Genomic DNA, 23,016 nt, shown 5'->3' with positions numbered 1-23,016 from the left:
GACTCCGTTGCTATAAACATTCCATTCTAGCTAGGACGTACTCCTTGAGACTTTAACTCATGTAAAACTTCAGAGCCAAGATGCGTGGTTTTGCTGAGCTACTCTCTTCTTGATTCTGGAATCCTTTCCAGGGCCCAAAGTGCAGAGTTGTCAAGTCCTGCCCTGAATGCTTTAGTTAAGTGGATGCCCAGCCCAACTGAGGAAGCTGTGTCAGGGTTGGGTTAAGCCCTCCAGCTGCTAGGCACTACAGATATGGCTACCACGGAAACAAGCCCCTTGTCAGTCATTTAGTGATGCACATGGAAATCACTGGGATGCAAAATGGACTAAAGTCCCTAGAAAGACTGTTCTTTTATTCCTTAAAAAGAGTTGTCTGGCTTCTTGAAAGACGAGGTAACCACTTCCTCACTAGAGTTACCTCTGTGACCTGAACCATAAAGGCACTCATATGTGCCCCCATATGAGTGCACCTTACTGTCACAGCCAGTTCTCTCTGATGCATCTTGTTATGGTTTAGATGTGAGGTGTTTTCCTCAACAGCTCCTGCGTGAGACAATGCAAGAACATTCAGAGGTGAAATTATTGGGCTGGGAGACCTTTAGCCCACTCAGTGAACTAATCCCCCTAATGGGATTAACTGCAGGTGGGTAAGGTGTGGCTGGAGGAGGTGGGTCACTGGGGGCATACCTTTGGGGTATATGTTTGGTATCTGGTCAGTGGAGTCTCTGCTTCTGATCATCATGACTTCCCTCTGCACATTCATCCACTATGATGTTCTCCCTCACCTCAAGCCCCAAGGAATGGAGCCAGCTGTCTATGGACCAAGACCTCTAAAACTATGAGCCCTCACATAAACTTTTCCTCCTCTAAAGTGGTCATTGTCGGGTCTTTTAGTCAGAAAAAAAAAAAAACTGACTAAAATACATCTCAATGTCAGAGATTGTGTTATCTATTCAAAACTCCTTCTTCTTCTTCTTCTTCTTCTTCTTCTTCTTCTTCTTCTTCTTCTTCTTCTTCTTCTTCTTCTTCTTCTTCTTCCTTCTTCTTCTTCTTCTTCTTCTTCTTCTTCTTCTTCTTCTTCTTCTTCTTCTTCTTCTTCTCCTCTCCTTCTCCTCATCCTCCTCCTCCTCCTCCTCCTCCTCTCCTCCTCCTCCTCCTCCTCCTCCTCCTTCTTCTTCTTTTTTTAAGAAATAACTGAGGCTCACAGGATGAATGACTTTCCCAAGGTCCACATAGTGAATTTGTCTATGTTATGCTGGTTCTGGAATCAATGCCTTGCACTCTAAATGTGTTAGTCCTTCAACAGTTCTGCAGCCAGAGTGGATTTTACTTTGAAGTTAGTGAATTTTTCAGAATATTTCTGTTTAATGGCTCCTAAGGCTCTGGGAAAGACCTTAGAAATGTGTTTAAGTGGTCTTTTATTTTATTTCTTTCTTGCTTTCTTTTAATTTTTAAAAGTAAACTATGTTAACTATTTGTTAAGAGCACTGTTCTTCTTCAATCTGTCTTCCCCTCCATCACTCACACCCTCCTGTTAGGTGTTAAGATGGCATGATCTGGTTTAGGGACTGTTGAGGTAGGCTTACATTTATCTGGGGTTTAGTAGAATAAAATTATATGTTTCCCTGTTGCTTTCATGAAGAGTTGAGTGTTTACTTACTCTATTATAAGACTATCAGACTGGCCTCCAAGAATACTGCTACAACCAACTATGATTCAAAGGGCAGGGCCAAAGTTCAGTTCATACAGAAGAACGAATGAAGCATGGGGGCACAGGAAGCTTGAGGGTTATGGAGAAAAAGAAGATTGAAAATACATAAAGGCAGGTTGTCTGTGAAAATTCTTCCAATATTTATATATCATGTGTCAAAGAAACTTGATAAAATGTTTTCCCATGTTTGAAAACATTTTTTTAAATTTTATGATATTACCAATCATGAACAGTGAAAACTATCTAAACTATCAATTCTTTTACAAAAACATATTTCAGTCAACTGAGAAAAGATTTTGTCATATGAAGATTGTGTCATATAAAGAGGTGATCAACCAATATGTAGTAACAATAAGTATTATATGTTAATTAATAATAGTGATATGTTAATTAATAGTGATATATTAAATAATAAATGCTTTATGCTTTTTTCTGTATTCTTAACTTTTCTAATTTTTTCAGGCTTGTAATATCTGTAACTGTTAGAGATCAATTTTATCATCCAAAAGATTCATGTTTATGCCTAATTTTATATTTATAATGTTGTATTCTTTTTTTTGTTAAAGAAATCCACCCCCTTCCCCCTCAATCAAATAAAGTTCAGGAATCCTGAAACGTAGATCCACCCTTTGCCTGAAATACCGCTTTAATGAGTTTACATTAATCACAGGATTACTGAGAATGACTGGAAACTTCCTGGGTGGGTTTGGCGTGTAAGGGACCCAACCTTATTCAATCTTTCTAGCATGATTGTCATTGGAATTTAGCAACTTAGAAGAAAGTTCAAAGTCTTTTGCTTTATGCACAGAAAAAGTTCCCTGATGTCCATGCATTTGGGTCAATTTCATTTCTAGTTACAGGACTAAAGTTGTATAATACTTCACTATTACTCATCGGTGGTATGTTCTCATATTGCCCGTCTCCCAAGCAACTAAACCACCTACCTTATTTACTTTTACCAAATTTAATGTTTCTGTTTGTTATATATCTGAGTCACGAATTATTTTTCCCCATTTTATGAAAAAAAGGATACGATCACAGCGATAAATTATTGACATTTGAACTACATATTTCTTCTCTGATGTATTCTTTACTTAGAGAGCTGCTAAAAGACAAAATAAGATAATACATATGAAATATCCTAGCTCTGATGCCAGCAAATAAGTGCTTGGTAAATGTTAGTTTAATGTTGGATGATTCTTTACCCATAGGTAAGCATTTTTCAACTTGGGTTCATGAAGTACCCTAATGCCTGGAGGCATATCTAGAGTTCCTTGAAAGAAAATGTGGTCACAGCACACAAGCTTCAAATTTCTTTGCTCCAACACGCATTGTGGATTGTAAATATGTAGCCCAACCCATAGTTTTTGCAAACCTGAATAGTTAGGAAATCTTAATGAAAGCAAATTTTTGAGGTGATTTGTCATCAGAAAATCAAACTGACTCAACTTTCCAACTTTCAGATCATATGATCTTGCTCAAGTCATTCTACTTCTATTTGTATTGTTTTATCTGCAAGAAAAAGATATTTATAGCATAGGGGTCTTCTATAAGAGAATCACAGTAAAACAAAACATGATAAAGCCGGGGCACATGCTTATAATCCCAGTGACTGGGGAGGCTAAGGCAGGAGGATCACAAGTTCAAAGCCAGCCTCAGCAAAATAGTGGTGCTAAGTAGTGAGAGCCTGTCTCTACATAAAATACAAAATAAGTCTGGGGATGTGTCTCAGTGGCCAAATGACCCTGAGTTCAATCCCGATACCCCCAAAGTAAAATAAAACATATGATACACTTTGTAGTCTGATCGCATGTAAACAATGATATTATTTTTGTGTGTTTGCTAGCAAAATAAGATGAAAAACTCAAGCACATCAGCCAACAATTTAAGCCTCATGTGCCTTCTTCAGACCCAACCACACTATCTTTTTTTAGAATCAATGCCCAAAATAATAGTTACTAGAGAAAAAAAAAATAGGGCAATCTCACCAGTATCTTTATTTTCATAGAGGAAAAGAAGAGATAGAAACTAAAGTTGATAAAGAAATAGAAGCAAAAACATATTACATAAGTAATAAATGCAATCAAAAGACAAGTGAAAATAATAAACATTTTAAAAGGAAAGGGAAAGAATTATGAAGTACAGTGCAGATAAAAAAAAGTATTATTCTTTTAGGAAGAAGGTCAATAATAACTGATGTCAATAAAACAATAAATAGAAATATAAACATCTTTTTAGAGTTTAAAGTAGAATGACTTGAGCAAAGTCATATGATCTGAAAGTTGGAAAATTGAGCCAGTTTGATTTTCTAATGACAAATCATCTTAAAAATCTGCTTTCAATAAAATTTCCTAACCATTCAGGTTTGCAGAAACTTTTTAGAAGTGATCCCCAGCAGAACCATAAAGAATGGCTTTTAAAATAATTGTACTAAGCTGGAAGTAGGAAAGGGAGTTGAGAAGATGTTGGTTTCTAACACAAAGTCATATGTATTATTTGATTTTCTTAAACACTTGATAAAATATAGAAGAAAAGTGTAATTCATGAAGACTTGAAAGTTCTTTCATATCATTGGCAGGAAGCACCAAGATAACCTCAGATATTCAATATTGCTATTATTAAGGATTTAGTTCTCAGACATTCTGTTCTCCATGCTTTATCAATGCTGTGTAGTAGGACAGCCTCTAGACACATGCAGCCATATAAATATAAATTAATAAAAATAAAGCGATTTTAGTCTTAAGACTCACTTGACATATTTCATGGCTGGTGGCTAAAGTAATGGGTAACAAAGAACTAAGAATTAGAGAATTTTCCATCATTACAGAAAGTTCTATTGGATAGGACTGTTCTATATCCTTACTCTAAGCAATCTCATCCACTTTTCAAGTTTTAATTACTACTCATTTCTGGATGACTCCCTGACCTTTATTTCTAGGTAAAGTCCCTGTATCTGGAAAAATATGCCTTTAATTGTACCTCCTAATTAGACTGGTCATTTTCACCAGCCCTTTCAATTCAACTTATTTAGATATGCATACATTGCATTTCCCATGGAAGCCATTGCTTTCTTTCCACTTTCCCTGCCTCTTCTACTGAACTGCTCTCTGGAAAGCCGCTAATGTCAATTGATTGGTCTCCACTACTTGCTTACAGCTCACTACCCATGAAGTCCATAGCTGGCCAGAAGAGACTCAGCTTATCGCCTCCTCCTGACACACCTCTTCTGGCCAGAGTATCTACCAGGCCATCATGTTTTGCTTACTTTAGGTGTGACCTGTGCTTCCGCTAACTGAACTCCATTCTTGCCAAGGTCTCGGCTTGGCACCAGAATCACGAGCCACCGCACACCTTTGTAGGTTCAAACAGCAATTCTTTATTCCGGCTCTCACACCGCCTCCACACAGGTCCAGGGGCAATTTCGTTCTGCTGTCTGCCCGCACAATTCAAGTCCTAAATACTTTCTCTCCAGGAGAACTCAGCGGGAACTCAGGCAGCAGGCAGCCCTACTCCCAGCAGGAATAATCTTCAACCTCCAACTTCCCTAAAACTCCTATTGTCACACCCTAAACCCAAGGACAGGGATACTTCCTGCAAGATACACCCTAATCCTGGATCCACCCTGGTGATTTTGAGCAGGGTCACCTTTCTCAAACACATAAGCAAGGTCGCAGCAAATTTCCAAGGCAAATCCATTTAACATGGGGTACGCTGGCAAGGATTACGATGTGTCATTCCTACTTGGTAATGGCTCTCAGCACATTCTGAAACTAACACATTCCTGACTGGCCCCCTGGACCTCACTCAGATAATTATCCATATGACTTTTTTCTCTAGTAAAATGAATTTCTCACTTTCTGTAGCTATGATGCATTCTGAGTTTTGCTACGTAGATTTTTATGTAACCACAATAAAGTCCTTGGGGAATAAAAAGGCCTTTGGTGAACTCAGAATACTATTTCTTTCCGTAGTCAGAGAGAAACTTAAGTCTAGCTGCTGCTATAAAACTAGACCACAAAAAGTCAGTGGCTTCACAGCAGCTGAAGCATGTGCTACTGAAATTTGTTAAAACCAAAATATTTAAGGCATCAGTATCAAAGAGCACATCTCCTGGATGCCTAACATAAGTAAATGGCTGTGCTAGGGGAGAAATTGGGATACCGTCAAGTAGTTCACATTCAATCAAAGGAGAAACAGATAACAGTTGTGTATCCCATGGAATGGCAATCTCAAAATCCATTTCAACTTTCTTCTAGTAGAGCCTTTGCATTGCAGAGTTTACAACCCTAAATAATATATTTTGCAGATTTATTTGCAGCTAGATTTTTAGACCTGATTAATTTCTAATTTAACCAAGCTCTTTCACCTAGGACTATACAATCTTGGCCAAGTTTCTCAACCTCTTTACACTTCACTTCTTCTCATCTCAAAATTGAAGAGGTGACATTATAATTATATTCCTGAGAAAGTTATTTGAGGTCTCACTGATATACTTAATGCAAAGATTTTAGCACATTTCCTGGTTTATACTAATTACTCCATAAATTCTCAGAATCACTATTAAGAGGAAGAAATGGAAACCTCTTTCCAAGTCCTGCTTCAGGATGCCTTAGAAGGAAGAGGGTAGAATGTGTCACATCCATTTTTCTGGTGTATATATGGCAGACATAAGGCCATTCTAAAGCCAGCAGTTCCAACAGAAGCTCCTGATCAATTGCAGCTAAGGTCATGTGACTTTGGTGCCTGCTGTTGGGATAGCAACTTCCTGAATAGCCAGCTTTCTGCATGGAAGACATGACTAATTCCTGGGTAGGTGGGCCAGTTTTGCAATGTTGCTCTGGAGTTACTTCTGAAATCCCAGGTTTACCTCAGCCTTTCTAATGAAGTTGTAAGTAATTAATTCCACTCACTAAAACACTGTGTTTAAAATAGTGACATGGTTTATGCTATGTGAAACTCAACTTGTTATAAGCAAAATGGAAGAACTAGCATCATGTCTGTGCACTGGCAAGCTCCCTAAAAATAACTGGGTTTTATCACAGCTCTCAATATCTTCAAGGATGAAATGGACAGTGGTTCTGAGGCAAAATAGGGAAATGGCATTCTATTTGTTCTAAACACTAAGAGAAATTTCCTTCACCATTGTGTTTCCAGGTCTACCATGGAGTAGGGGCCACAACTGTGCACTTTCAGGTGATACAGCAAAACAATCTGTAAAACAGGCTCAACTCTTTTTTGTTTTTTCTTCAGTTCATTGGTCACTGGGAATTCCCCATGAGGTCATAAGCGTGGGTTGCTGGAGAGAAGAAAATATAGCAAAATAAGAATTGTGGTCCTCTGGGCACTTGCTAGTGCAACTTACATGTGCTTTCAGGACCTGCTTGACCTTCATCTTGTGTTAATTTCTTCCCACTGATGATAGAGTGCTGTTGCACCTGCCGAACCTGATACTTTGACAGGTCAAACAACATCCAGTACATGGTGAGCAGCTTAGGCTTCATGGCAATTGACTGCCCTATGTTAATTGCTTACTCTATACTAGAGTCCAGTGGCAAGCCCAAAGCTCTTTCTCAAAAGGAAGGTAGTTACCTGAAAGGGTAGCTTATATGTGCTTAAAATCCTAAGTGATTCACATAGAGGAACTGACCAAGGGTTCTATATTAAAATCTCTATTTGCCACAGTTACTTCAAGTACCATTAGGTCTACTGTAGTATATAGCCCAAATGGTAAAGCAGCATACATAGTAACCTAGACCTACTCCAGATCCTTCCTCTATTCTGGGCTCCACTCAAAATTCGCAGTCCTCTGGATAAATTGCTCAATAGTTTCAAGCAGCAGATCCAAATGAGGTACATGTTATTTCCAAAAGAACTCCATTAAGCATGGTGTGGCTCTTTCTTAGTCAATTAGTACAACAATTTATCACTTGTCTTATGGGGATCATATTAACACATCCCAGACCACTGATCTCCCTGAGAAATACCCAATGTGACTTTTGGAGACAAAATCCCAAGAATTTTAAAGAGATAATGTTTGTGTTTGTGTGTGTGTGTGTTTGTGTGTGTGTTACACAATTGTTATTAATAGCTATTACTTCCTGTTCACCTGGATCAGTCAACATGATATGAGCAATAAAATGAACCAGTGGTATACTGAAGAGGTCAACATAGAATATAGCATAGGTTTGAAAGGTTGATGTAACCCTGAATATGTTTTTGATACTTTCAGCTGAAAGCTAACTGCTTCTGATGGTCTTAATAATAAGGAGAGAGAGGAAAGGAAGGAAAGGGGGAAGAGGGGAAAGGGACGGAAGGAAAAGGAAGAAAAGGAAAGGAGAGGGTACAAAAATACAGCAGATCAATAACTGCATACTAGGTGATTTGCTCAAGCAATAAAACCACATCTGGGATCAATGGCTGCAGAGTTATTCTAAGGGGTTGCCAAAATTAGGTGGAATAAATATTGATTGATGCTTGGTCATTACCAGAATCTCAAATGAAGTTCTTCATTAGCTTCTGGGCAATGGTATCTGCAAGGAAATCGGGAGGCCTGGCCCCCTGACTGCCTTCAGAGCACGTTGTGGGAGGTGCAGACCAAAGGAGAGTTTACACATCAGTGACTAAAGTTTCCTGCCACTAAGCATAAGAAGTCACTCATGAGCAGCGTCCCTAAACCACAGCTACAGGATGTGGGCACAAGCCCTTGTATAATTGTTGGCTGAGAGCCAACGAGCATTCATCCCTGAGCAAATACTTGGACTTTTTTTTTTTTTTTTTTTTTTTGCTGTTATTAACCTTTAAAAACCACAGGCATTAGCCTCTCTTTTTCTTCCCCTTGGCACAAGTCATCTTCTTTTCTCCAACTTGGTCTCCTGTGTGTAAAGAATTTCTGAGGAGCTTTTAAGCCTAAATTTAATACTTTTGCCCTCCCTCTCCTGCCCCACAAAATGCCAGGCAGAGGTAAAGCGGCCTTACAAAATATCTGTTGGCACTGCTGGCTTCCGCCGCTTTGTTTTCGCGTTTTGATCAGATGGGAAATCAGAGAGGTCTATGAGTGACCTTAGCCTTTAAAAAAAGAAAGATAAATTCTGGAAATTCCCCCAAACAACTATGATCTATTGTTTTCTCACTTTAGAATTAACCCAGCAAATATGATACACTGATTCAGATGACAGGCCTCTGCAAATGGAGATATTATATTGGAAAGCGAAGTGTGCCAAAAATAGGAATTGGGAGATTTGCTCTAATATCAGCATTGCCAAGAATTTGCCATCTTTTTTTGGGGGGGGACCAATTTCTTCCTAGTTTCTAAGAGGCCTTTGCTTCATAGTCTGTGAAGTGAAAGCATTTGTATAGGTGGTTTCCAAGCTATCTTAGCCCCAGGGTTTTGAGAATTGGCTTCCTTAGAACAGCACAGCAAAGGGACAAGGAAAGTGAGCCTTCAGGCGAATGATGCAAAAAGAGCCAACTCACAAATCACCCACTCTTTTCCACTTAAAAGACAGCCAAAAGTCAGGCAGAAGAAGAAGCTTGATTGGCCTCTGGAAGGTGAGGCATTCTGACTTTTGACATTCCCTCTTATAAACTCTAGAGAATTCATCAGTCTTGCCTCTGTAACCTAATGCTCTACATCTTGACATGACAACCCAAGCTTACCTTACTCTAATCCATAACAGTTTTGTTTTTTAAGTGAAAAGATGGCAGACAGACATTATTGATGCCAAGTCAACACAAGGAGAATTTCCTAACCATCAAAACAGACCAAGATGTATCAAAAGACTGTGGGGAAATAGTCAGTGGATATACTTATGCCATTTCTGAAAGGAGGCTTATTAAAAATTTTCTTGTGAGAATTACTGAACGAAATAAAGATCCAATAATGAGGACCATTCACCTAGACACTTTTGTGGTGATAGTACTTAATGCCTCCTTTCTAATCTATTCACTGTTAAACTTATAGTATTCCTTTGGTAAATATAAGTGGACATTTCAGATATCAGTCTGAAGAAACTCAGATATACATGAAGGTCCCCAGGATTCTGGCTGCCAATTGTGCATAAGGAAAAAGAAGCTAAGTGAAAACACCAAGCACCAAATGAGAAAGGTCCATGGTGACCAAGAAACAACTCTTGGAGGGAAGTGAATTGAGTTCCCTTGAACTTGTCCCATTTGATGCTACTGAAGTCACAACACTCTATAGAAAGGTATTCAGTGTTTTATATTTAATAAAAGAATTTGGCTTCCTTTTATTGAACCCTCAAAAGATCTTTATGAAGCAGGCAGAAATAGTATCATTGTCTCCAATTTGGGGAAGACACAATTAAACATTAGAAAAGTTAATCTTTCATGGTTTCATATGATAGATTCAGCTTTTTCCCAAAGTGTGTGTGGGGGGTGTCATTAGCTGATCATTAGCTATAATTATTTGGGGAATTATAAGATCACTAGCCTTAAATGATTGTTTCTTCTCTCCAAATGTTACAATACAGCAATGCCTTTTATAATATCCACTTTATCTATCTTTTCTGGTACATTTGAGTGAAGGGGGGCTCAGCATTTCACAAAGCGACCCTTTCCATCAGTGGACATTTATAACTATAAAGAAGTTCTTCTTATCTTGAACTGCTATCCTAATTCCTGAATCTTCTCACACTCTGGTCATAATCCTGCCTTCTAGGTCCCATTTATCAGTTAATGGAATATCTTATCTGGCAGGCAGTGCCCATGAAGGGTAAAGAGTTCTCATGTCAACTCTGAGTTCACTTCTTCACATGAAATAGCTTTGGTTCTTTTAAGCGCTTATCCTATTGTCACAGACTAGGTCTCGAGAATAAGAAATAGCTCTCTCCTTTCATCCTTTCTAAGCAGTTCCTGTTGATGCTGCTGCACTGTGTCCTTTAGGAGGACATCAGGGAACAGGCTGGCCTCAGTTACAAGAGAGACAAATGTGCAGAGAGAAGGCAATTGTCAGAGCAATCCTCAGAAGAATGTGCTGGACGTTTCAAAGGCTTCTGCCAGCAAATGTCACTATCTTGAACCATATGGGGATTTTCAGGGAGCAATATTACAATAATTTGCCAGTAATGCCTGCTTCAGAACCACTGCCAAAATAATCTAACGACTTTTCATCCCACTACTGTTGACAGGACAGCTAAGGATTTCAACATTTCCTTTCACAGTCTGAATAGAAGTTCCTTGCCTTGGGGACTATAACAATATTTGTTAATATTGGGGAGGGTGTGAGTAATGTAAAGGGGGACAAGAGGAAAGGAGAGAAATATTAATGGAAGAAAACAGAGACAAAATAAAATAAGGGATATTCAAAGTTGAGGTTTTAAACGCTTACACCAAATTGTTGTTTGTAAATGTATCAGAGAATAAATATTTGAAATTGAGAAAGTAAGATATTTTAAGACTTAGAAATAAGTGATACAAGCCCAAATCAAACAATAAATAAACAAAAAACTTAGCTGGAATTTTCAATTTGAATGTCAACCAAGATATCTCAACTTTGGGTCTTGAGAAAGGCAAAAAGTCTATTGTAATAATTTTATGGTAATCAATATTCAAAAAGAAGCTTTTCTAAATGTATTTAAATAAAGTAAGATTTAAAATTACAGAAAAACCCTCTCCTGGATTGTTTAAAATTAGATCTAACTTATGGAGACACAAAGAAGAAATGAAAAATAAGAGTAATGGGAACAAAGTGAGTTAGGAAAATGGTTTTGAAAATGTGGTTCTCAAAATGCTCTGAGATCCATGGACATAGTTTCATATGATTGCTTCAGCTTTTTCCCAAAGTGTGTGTGTGGGGGGTGTAATTAACTGATCATTAGCAATAACTATTGGGTCCTGGGAAAGGTAAAAAGTTTATTGTAATAATTTTATGGTAATCAATCCCAAATGGAACAATCTGAGACTTAAACAGTGAGAGACCAATGACATTCCCATCTTCACTTCAATTATAGAGTTCCTACTTTTTTTTTGAGGCATTCAGGGGCTCCTATAGGAGATTTTATTTGAAGAAAGGATCCATTACTGAATAAAAACATTTCAACAAAAAATATGCAAAGGGAGATGAGTCATTGAAAATTCCTGATCCAGGGATTGGATTGTGCTTTCAGAATCTGGCAACCAAGCACATAAAAGATAGAAACAACCTTGGAATAGGGATCCCAATTAAAGGATATTGTAACAATCAAGTAAGCATAATTAAAATCTTGATCTAGTCCTATCACTATGAGAATGGAAAGGAGAAGGAATATTTGAACAGTTGTGAAAGGAGAATGAGGTTTAAGTTCAATGTCTGGATATCGGGATACAAAGCCAAACCACATACAGATGTGGCATGATATGGAATGCATTTATACAAGTGAAAACTGATGGATTTCAGTGATTGAGAAATGGGACCATAAACATGCTAAATTTGAAGGGCCATTGGAACACTGATGTGTACACAACTGGCAAACAGAAATGTGAAACTGAATCTTGGAGTAAATACTAGCAGTATGGATAAGGATTTGGAAGTCATCTTCATAAAAGTGATAGCTACAATAATAGAGCTAAGGAGAACTAATAGGGAATACATATGGATCAGAAGGGTGAAGATCAGAACCTGGCAAATGCCTACATATAATAAGCAGGAGAAAAAAGAAACCAGAGTCTGCTCAGAGTTTATGATCAGGCACTTATTTGATAACATTACTTGAGTTCAGCAATATTTATTTTCCAATTTTAATAAAATTTAGTAAAATCGATACACCTGAAATGTGTATCTATCCAGTCAATCAAGCTTTCAGTTTTTCTAAAATATTAAATATTCAAAGTCATATAGTACTATCTAAAAATACTTTTTCTGTCCAAAAATACAGTGGACTGAAGCAAAATCTTCAAGAATGGCATATCTATGGATAATGTATCAAAAAGAGTCTCAAAAACCAACACTCCCACGGGCAAGAGAATAGCCAAGTTTGTTGCGATTTCCAATAAATGACATCAGCCCTGTGTAGGTCTCAATCAAAATGGGTTGGGTTAACACCATCAGTTCTTTTTCTCTTCCAGATCCAGCAGAATTCTTACGGGCATTCTGGATAGCTGAAACAAGCTTCGACGTGAACTCAGACAACTGAAAAATAAAAGGGGAAGGCAAAGAGTTAGTAAATGCAGAATAGATCCTGTAGCATTCACTCCCAGTAAGTCCTCTCCTGGGGCCGCAGTTCTTATTTCTTAAACATAAATGGCTTCTTAAAATAGTTAACATCACTTCTGTTTGTCTTTTCATAAATTAATCAGTTAATAAATTATGTACATAATAAAATTATCTCATCTTGTTTATTTTCCATTATTCATAACTTGTACAACATTAAGAAGTCAATTTAATAAATATTTGCTGATAGTCTATTATGAATCAGGTATTTGTTGGGCCCCGTTGAAGATTTAAAGAGAAGTAAGATACTGTATCAGCCCTCAAAAATTGACAATAAAGAATCTAAAAAGTGAACTCGTACCAATAACATAGAGTTTACTAAAATAAGCACCAAAAAAAAGACACAAAGTGCTAAAGAACACAAAAGGGGAAGAAGACATGATTCTTGGCTAGAGGATCAGGAGTGACATCAAAGGGAGACTCTTAAGACAATCCTTAGAGGATTGATAGAATTTCAATAGGTGGAAAGGAGGTTCAAAAGGTTAAGGAGGGCCTGGTGGACAGGAGCTATTTTTTTTTTTTTCCATCCCAGTGGACTTTCCATCTTTTGGAGTTCTCATTCTAATACTACCTCAACTCTCCATTGGACAACCACTCTCTTCCACTTGGTTCCTAAGTAGAGTTTAAGTGGAACTGGCATTAGCCTTCACCTCAGGCCACACCAGTCAGGGGATCTTTTCCTCTGGTTCAGATAATGGGCACAAAATCAGTGTGTTTGCCAAAATTATAGAATATGAGCCAAAAAGTCATTTTGTCACACACAGCAAACCTGACTGAACACCTATCCAAGGATGAGAGAACTAAGACTTGGGCAGAGAGAGAAATCCTTGAAAGAGTTATTTAAATTACTAGATAAGCCAACTCCTGAACTTTTAAGTTAAATGAGCCAAAAAAAAAAAAAATTTTTTTTTTTTTTGCTTCTTTTGATCAAGCCAGGTGGTATTCAACTTCTTCATTTGCCAACAAAACAAGAGGACAATTCAGGGAGCATGACAGAGCTATAGATGAGGCAATCTCTTATCTTTGTATTCCCAGAAAGTCCTCACTATTTCATTCCCACAAAAACCTAACAGGTGAAAAATGTATCATCATTTCCATGTTAAACATGCTGAGAGTAAATGAGCTACCCACAGTAACTCTACTTTCTACATCATGGTAAAAAGAACATTAGGAATACAGGCCTACTCAAAGCCAGGTTCAAGCCTATTTTTTAGGCAAATGGCTTCCTAACCTGAACTAAAACTCCTTGAATTTATTTCAAGTTAAAAGAAAATTATTAATCATCCTCTACAAGGGGATTGTTTTTTTTGTTTGTTTGTTTTTTCCATTTCTCCATGAGAAGGCCAGTGTTTACTTTAAGAGATCAACCCACAAGTATGTCCTTGTGAGGAATCCCAGTAGGAGAAAACTGTGGTCAGTTTTTCACCATAATTCAATTGTCCATAGTCATTATAACCTATATTTCTATTTTACACCAAATGATAAGAAAAAAATATGAAATTGAAAATGTGTCCATCATTATTATTTGACCTAACCCATAAGGAAGGAAGGAAGGAATGATAGAAAGAAGTAAGATCTAAAATAGATGAGTAATGTAGCATTTTATATTCACTTCCCCTTTCTGAGTCTTTCTGAAAAGAAGCATTAAAATCTTCAGCTATTAAGATAATATTGGAGATAAAAAGAAAGAAAGAAAGAAAGAAAAAGTAATGATTTTGATGATAAAAATCGAGTTTATTGATAAAACTAGTTTATTGAAGTACTTCAATGTCTGTGGAACTCCAAAACAATCCAAAGTATTTTTCCCTGTCTATTTTTCATTAAAGTAATATTCACCTAAATGGATAATATTAAACAATTTAAAAATAGACTCATTTTACTGAGGGTAAAGAATGTAACAGAGCCAGGCATGGTGGTACGCACCTGTAATCCCAGAAGCTATAATCCTAGAGGTCAAGGCATGAAGATCAAGTGAGTTCAAAGCCAATCTCAGCAATTAAGCTAGGCCCTAAGCAATTTAGTGAGACCCTTTCTCTAAATAAAATGTTTAAAAGGGCTAGGAATGTAGCTCAGAGGGTGTGCTTAGAAGTACCAAAAATACAAAAAATAAAGAAAGTAACAGGCAAGCAGGGTTTTGCATGTTCTTCATGACTCTCCGTCCATAGTGTAGACAGGCAAGTGGTTCCTCTTGCTACTAGTCTCCAGAACCACCATCTTCTTAAGAACTTGGTGGGAATCACTAATACTAAGATGAAGAAGAGTCATCACAAACCCACAGTATGATGCCCATGAGAAGATGGCATCATCAATAGGGTATCTTTGGGAAAAAAGCAGACTTCCATATAATCATCAGAAAGCACCAGGAAAACGACAATTCAGACGCATTCTATAAAATAAGCTTCCAGCATTTGTCACAAATGGGAAGGTCATGAAAGAAAGACCAAGACTGAGTAACTATAATTGTCTAAAGAAGAATAAAGAGACACACAACTAAATTCAGTGGGAGGTCCTGGATTAGATTCTGGAACAATAGGAGGATATTAGGGGGGAAACGTTTAAATAAAGTTTTCAGTTAATTTAATAGTATTATACTGGCATTTCATTACCAGATATTGTAACTACATAATGGTCATATAAGTTGTCAACAGAGGCTGGATAATCGGGGACATGGAAACTCTACTACTTTTGTAAGTTTTCTGGAAATTAAAGTTATTTCAAAGTAAGAAGTTTTGTAAAATCTTAATTAAAAGAAAATCTTAATTACTAACAATTCTAAGATTGTTGAAGTTTTCTAACTGATCAAGGAGATAGACTAAAGAAAAAGTTTATAAGACATTGTTATCTGTTTCTCTTATCTTTATACTTTAATATAAACCTACATAAAAATTATACAAACATTAGTAAAACATTAAAAATGTGTTTTCTATACATTGAAACAATTCATTGAAGAATGAATCTATCCCTAACAGTTGTATAATATTTTGTTTTCCACTTTAATTTTTTCTGAATATTTTCCACTAGATATATTCTTTTTTATGCAACTTTGACAGTAAAATTTTATTTTTTAGTTATTTTAAATTTAACCATTATATGTTATCTTCTAAGAGTATTACTTTTAATAATATTACTTTCTTATGGTTTTAGTTGATAGTTTTAATGGTATTATATTAAATTTAACACTATTAAGTTTGTAATAATATTTAGCTCTATGAAGGCTAAATTTCCTATGGCCAAATTTTGTTAATTTCAGAAATAATACGTGAATTTTCAGTTTGTTTATCATCTACATTTACTAAATGCCACTTTGATTTTAGTTGCTTTGATTTTTGTGTGTCTACAAATTATTTCCAGTAGTATTGGTACTATAACTCTCCATGTCATTAACAGGAAAGGACCCTTACAGTCATTCAAGAAATATTCACAAAACACCTACACTATATCCTGGGTATGTAAGTGCTATGAATAGACAGGCAAGAATTTGCTCTTATTGAGCTTTCAGTGATAGGAGACAAAAGGTAAAAACAGCAAATACAAGTGATTTTGATGGTGATAGACTCTAGGAGGAAAACAAAAGTAGTAAGGGGAGTGAGAATTCCTTCACTTATCATATTCAAGGCAAGTCTTTCTTAGGAGGTAAAAATTAAGCTGAGTCCCAAATGATAAAAAGGAGATAGTCAGGTGAAGAAGGTATTTCAGGAAGAAAAAAAAAATTAGCACTTGCAAAGACTATATATTCAAGGAACACAGAAAAGGACTGTAAGATGGGATCACAAGAGACTGGAGCAATGGCACAGGGAGTCTTTGAATGGAACTGATTTTTAAGGAGAATTTCAATGCTGTATGATTTGTATTTTTAAAATAATCCTTGCTGCTTTGAAGGTCAAGGATAAAAGCAGCAAGATGGGTGAGTGTGGAGAGTGCAATCAGGCAAAAAAAGTTAATGGCTTGGAGCAAGACAGCTTCAGTTCAACCAGGGATTTTGTTGTTGTTGTTGTTGTTGTTGTTTGGGGGTGGAGGGGCGGTAGGACAATAGACTTTGCTGGTGCACTTGAATACAGGGCTGAAGAGAAGAAAGGAATCAAATGTGATACCCAGAATTTTGACCTGAGCAACCGGGTGGAGAGTGATATCATTATGAGTTGAGGAAGCCTAGGAGGGCTAGAGGTTGGAGATGGTGAGATAATGGGATCCAGGATTTCAGTTAGATGTGCACCTGGGTCTGAACATGAAGAAAACATACAGATTAAAAGCCCATATCTACACTTCAAATGTCCATAATAATAATAACCATAGAACCAGAAGTTAAGAATGACATTTATGAAGTTAACAACCTAAGCAAGAAAAGATGTAGAACACAGGGTAGAAATCAACAGATTCTGAAAATTCCTCTTGAACAAGGTGGTAGGCACTTGGGAAATGCAGAGGGGATCTAACTGGTAAACTGAGTGTTCATCCAAGTGTTACAGAGTGTTGTTCAACACCAAATAACCAGTGAGCACCTCGACAAAAGTATGGACCCAGCTCCCCTAACTTAGCTCCTAAATTCCTTTCTACTACATAATACTGCTGTTATGAGAAATACTAAATTTCTACATGTTATTTCTAACATGTAGAAATTTAGTATTAAAATTTTAATATTTAGAAAAAGATTCCTGCTTCTCACTTGGAAATAGTGCAGAGAAAGTATTGAATTAAATGTTTTCAAATCATGTACTTAGGACACACACTCACTCTATTTCCTTCTTTCTTTCCCTCTTTCCTTCTTTCTTCTTTTTTTAAAGATGAGGGTCTGGTTTTGCCCAGTTTGGCTTTGAACACAGGATCCTCAGCCTCCTGAGTAGCTGGGATTATAGGCATGCCTCACTGTGCCCAGTAACTGCATTTCTTTATAGTTGAATGACCACATATGATTTATCATTCAAACCCATATTCTCTTAAAAAGAAAAAAGTTACTATTGTTAATAATGTTGGTACAACAAGTATCCTAGGGCTTGGGGACAGGATGTGGAAGAAAGGGCAAAAAAACAGGCAATTTCCATATCTTCAATCACATCTATAAGAGCTGAACTATTTTTATCTGTTTTATATATTTGAGTTCTGAGTAATTATAATTGTAAGGTACTTTTTAAAATGAAAATCACTGGACTAAGATTGCCTAAGAACTTCCAGCTTAGGTAGTCCATGATTCAACCCAGAAATGTCTATAGGACCCAGTATCCTATCCATTTTTTAAAATCAATCTTAAAAAAAGAAAGAAGGGAAGAAAGAAGAAAGAAAATAAGTACATAAAAACCAAACAAAATTTTCTTCTATTGCATTTTACTTATATCTCCATTCAAATAAATCATCTAGTATTCTAAACATAATCACAAGTATGGCTTTCTATACAACTAAATCAAGTCTACTTTCAATGGCACTTAGAGGCAAGTCAGTTTTTACTATGGTGGAGAATGTACTGCTTAGGATGTTAAGCAGAATCCTTAGTGTCTACCCATCAGACACCAGTAGCACTTCCACTCCAACTGTGACAACCCAAAATATCTCCTGACATTGTCAATGTCCCCCAGGGGCAAAAATCATTTCCCTTTAAGAATCACTGAACTGAAGGACATATAGCATGATGGGACAGAAGTATTAGGATCAGACAGATCTGGTATTACTCTCACTATGTCACTGGATAATTATGTGACCTTGAGCAAGTTATCCTGAATTTTATAATTTTTGATGACATCGTCATCAAAACATGATGGCTTTTAAGCCAACATGTAATTATCTCAACATTTTCATTGTCAATACCCTTTGGATCATTAGGGTATCTTTTCCTAAATCAATGTTTGTCAAATTGGATTATTGAATGTTCCCTCAGTCCTTATCATAAGCTTCACTTCACGAGAATCCTCTGTGGCTTTAGAATCTAAGCGCTGGAAAGAAAAGGTTGACAGTATTTCAAACTCAACGAAGTTGACATTTCATTAGAGTCAGATGCACTTCATTTCCAGTCATTTCTGGGAGCCCTCTCCAAGCCGGCTTATAGAGAGACTTGCTTATAGAGAGACAAGAAGAGCTTTGAAGGAGAGGCAGACAAAAGGCCAAGTCCCCAAGCTGGCTCTTGAACATTTCAAGCACCTGAATTCAATCTGTGTGACAGGAACGCTGTGTCATCTGATATGAATGCCACCAGCCACATACTTTCCTCTAAAAGCTTTTATACACCCACCTCTGGCTCCCTCCTTTATTCCAGTCTCAAAAACAGAGGGTCAAGTTTTAACAACTCCAGTTACACAGGGGCTCTGCGATGGGTAGAGTAAAGTAAATCAGCACCCTTGAGGGGAGGGAGTGAAATATTCTTGACTTTACAACAATTATTTACCAGCTGAGTGCCTGGGCCTCTGGTGGCTTCAGGTGCTGTCTGCCAGCCGTTCACTGCCTAGAGTCTCGGTTTTCCTTATTACAACCATTACTTGCTTCCTGTTTACACTGGGCAAAGAGACCAGGTTTCATGCCTGCAGGCCCACATTCCTCAGCCTGAGCAGGTTTTCCAAGCCTTCAGGCTACAGGTTTCAACCTCTCTCTGTAGAGAGGGAAGCACACTGCCTTAAAGACCAAGCTTATCCAACACTGAATACTTGAAAGCACTTGGGAAGTTGCATTGCTGATCAAAATATATACATCACAACTGTGGGTAAGTTCAGTTGTATAGAGAGAAATAAGAGGATAAGGCAGAAGTTTCTTCCTTAGGTAAGAGGTTTCCATGCATCCTAAATTCCATTCTTGTTTTATTCTACTTCCCCAACCCTCCTTTCTTCCTTTCGGAACATACACATACACCACACACACACACACACACACACACACACACACACACACACGCGCGCACGCACGCACGCAGGCACGCGCGCGCACACACACACACACACACACACATCCATGGATATATCATTCATACTATATTGAACAAAAATACAGAGAGAGAGAGAGGCGAGGGGGAGGCACTTCAAACTCCAGTTAAGCTGAATTAGTCATTAGCCAAGAACATTTCATATAGCTTTGTAATTTGTTTGTAGCTTTTACTCATGTTTCCTTTACTTAAAAGGTCTTTTCTCACCTTCTTTGATATTTAAAGCACTCATACCTTGAGTTTCACATCAAATGTCATCATACCTGTTAACTATTGTACTTATCTGTTCCCTCTTTTAGGCTCCCATAACCCCTTAAGAATCCCTATATTAACAGTCTTAGCACATTAAATAATAATTTGTTAATTACCTTTTTGCCTCCTCCCTTTATACCACAAAGTGTCTGGAGGCAAAATCTACTTTACAGTCTTAGGATCCCAGGTACTAGCACATTGCTTATTAGATGGTACACAATGCCAGATCAATGAATATTTGTTGAATTGATGTGAAGGGAAACCAAGGGGCTAAAATATAGAACTAAATTTGATTGCTAAAACATTGACTTACTTTCATGATCTCCTTCACAAGAGGGATAAAAATGCTGGGAAAGAGTGAAAAGGGTTATTGTGCAGATAACGTTTGATTTGCTGTAAAGCATCCCTGATCCATTCACTATTATCCACCAGCTTTGGGTCCTATTCTTATTTCCAGAAGTACACTCCAATCCTAACAACATGATAGTTAAAGGAACCTGACCAAGAAATTATTTTTTAAAAAAAAGGTGAAGATAAGACTACAAGTTGCAAATACAATGTGAATAAATCAACGGAGAGTAACTGAACCAGATTGCAATACACATATTATATAATTGTATTAATAAATATGAATATTCAGACAGTCTCTCTCATCCCCTTGCACACACATACATGCACACCAAGGGAATCACACACAGAGAAAGACAATTCCTTCAGGTTTATACCCATTTCCCTGAATATAAGCTAAGTTTTTAGGTGTGGATATAGAGCTATCATTGCATGACCTTAGTCAATGACAGTTAATTTCTTTGATTAAGTTTTTATTTATTTGTTTCTTTGTTTGTTTGTACTGGGGATTGAGCCCAGAGCCTCGAGCATGTTAGACAAGTGCATTACCACTGAGCTATATCCCCAGCCCTTAAGTGTCTTATTTTTAAAAAGAAGATTATTGTCTGAATCCCTATGTATGTTTTTTTTGCTAATTTAATTACATGGATATATCATTCATACTATAATGAACAAAAATACAGTTACATTATCAGATTATTTTTATGTCTTATCCTAGTGAAATCCATGCGAAAAAACCTAGTATTTCACATTTTCACAATTGTTTTATATGAGATGTATAACACCAAGTATGTATGCACAGATTGGAAAAGGCTATTTAGGTGGACAGTTAGCAAGACTGTCTGGAAAGGGGCCTTTTGACCACCATGTTAGCCAGATGTGGAAATGGAACAGTTAATGAGGTGAGTAAAAGAATAATGTATTTTGACATAGTATTATATAAACTCCATAGCAATGTTATAGATCAATGTTAAGAGACTTAGATATAGTAGAAATTTGAACTTGAATGCATTTTTGTGCATTAGTGTTCATTCCTTCAGTACCTTCCTTCAGTACCAATCAGCTTCCACCCAAGGTTACATGCTGTGAAACAAATATCAACAGCTCAAGTTTCAGACACAAATTTCTAACTGCCTGACAATCAACTTCAGCTCACAGTCTATGGATGTGTCAAACTTAACATGTCCTAAACAAAACTAAACCCCTAAACCAACTCTTATTCTTGTTTTCCCAACTCAAATTAATGGAGTCACCATTTACTCAGGCCAGAAATTATATTTTCATCGACTTCTTCTCTGTCGTCTTTTATATCCTGTCAGTTACTTTTCATTAATTTTATCTGAATAATTTAAAATTTCCTCATCTTCTGTCCCTCCTACTATCCCCAACTTGATTTAGAATCCTATATCTGCTATCCAAATCATTATAATTGTAATGGAGGAATGTATAAAAATAAATTTCATCTACAGTTAGTATCTCCTTATTTATGAATATTATATATCCCTTCATGTACCTCCACTTCTCACTTGATCCAAAATTCTGTTTTAGTCAATTAATATTTATTTTAAAATCATTATGTTTTTTTCTGCCTCCTCTGTTAAACAGTGTCTTACACAAATGCAAGACTCTTATCACATTTACGTTCATATCATTAGCAACATTAATAATGCCTGCACTTTGTAGGTGTTGGAAAATGTGTTTGAATAAAGAAATTCCAGGTGCTATAGAAAAAAAGACTCTTGGCATTAAGTTAGAACATTTTAAATATATTTTAGCAATATTATTCATTAGATTATAAATAATTTGAATTTTTGACTGTGTATTACTCAAGTCCACATTATTTCCTCCCCTGTGCCACAAGAAATTTGCTAAAATGAATTAAATTTCTGCAGAAATGTGATTTAGAACTGCATTTCCTCCATATTCCTCTCTTATTTCCCTATTTGCTTCAAAAAGAAGTAGAAAAAGTAGTTTATAACACCCTGTTAAGATCTTATGTGAAAATATTCACATAAAAGGGATTCTAGATCCCCCAAATTATCTTTCTTCTTATTTATTCTTTTGCAATAACATAACAGAGTCTTAATCAAAGCCAACCTTGGAAAATATCCTAAACAAAAAGAATACTGCGACATAAAAACCAACAATAAAAGAGAAACTAAGACTCAAAGAACAGGATCAAAGTACTCATCCTCTCACATCCCAGATGGAGATCATTTGTTTCCCTAGAGAGCTGGAACTTGGGGTGGCCCTTGAACAAGAAATGGCTTGGCAAAAGGAAGTACCAGATTTATGCCAGGAAGATGGAAAAAAAAAAAAAGACTTCAGATTAACAATTTAAAAGAAATAGCCTTTAAAAAAAAAAACACATTTTACAGATCCACAATGTAGTTTAATTGACAAAAAACCAACCAATCATTAATCAACTAGTCATCATGTGTGGATGTGCGTGCAACTTCAATTGCACACACATGTGCGTGCGTACACACACACACACACACACACACACACACACACACACCTATTGTCCTTACTTCCATCTAGTACAAGATAATGTGAATATTATTTCTCTCTTAGCCTTTGCTGGTGGGAGGGCTAGGG

The 23,016-nt window shown here is 36.8% G+C and overlaps 1 protein-coding gene across 5 annotated transcripts in view; it reads right to left on the bottom strand.

Annotated features, from left to right (window-relative positions):
• Positions 1 to 11,564: 11,564 nt before the first annotated feature.
• The window catches only part of Tprg1 (tumor protein p63 regulated 1), a 170,959-nt gene continuing 159,507 nt past the window's right edge, over positions 11,565 to 23,016 (bottom strand). For all 5 annotated transcript variants that reach the window (XM_078043849.1, XM_078043850.1, XM_078043851.1 and 2 more), the window contains one exon: positions 11,565 to 12,836. In XM_078043849.1, coding sequence (XP_077899975.1) covers positions 12,642 to 12,836 — 195 coding nt within the window. In that variant the 3' untranslated portion in view covers positions 11,565 to 12,641. The remainder of the gene's footprint in view (positions 12,837 to 23,016) is intronic.

This window comes from Ictidomys tridecemlineatus, chromosome 3 (assembly GCF_052094955.1).
Source record: "Ictidomys tridecemlineatus isolate mIctTri1 chromosome 3, mIctTri1.hap1, whole genome shotgun sequence".
NCBI lineage: Eukaryota > Metazoa > Chordata > Mammalia > Rodentia > Sciuridae > Ictidomys > Ictidomys tridecemlineatus.
This window is presented reverse-complemented; position numbering and strand designations above follow the sequence as displayed.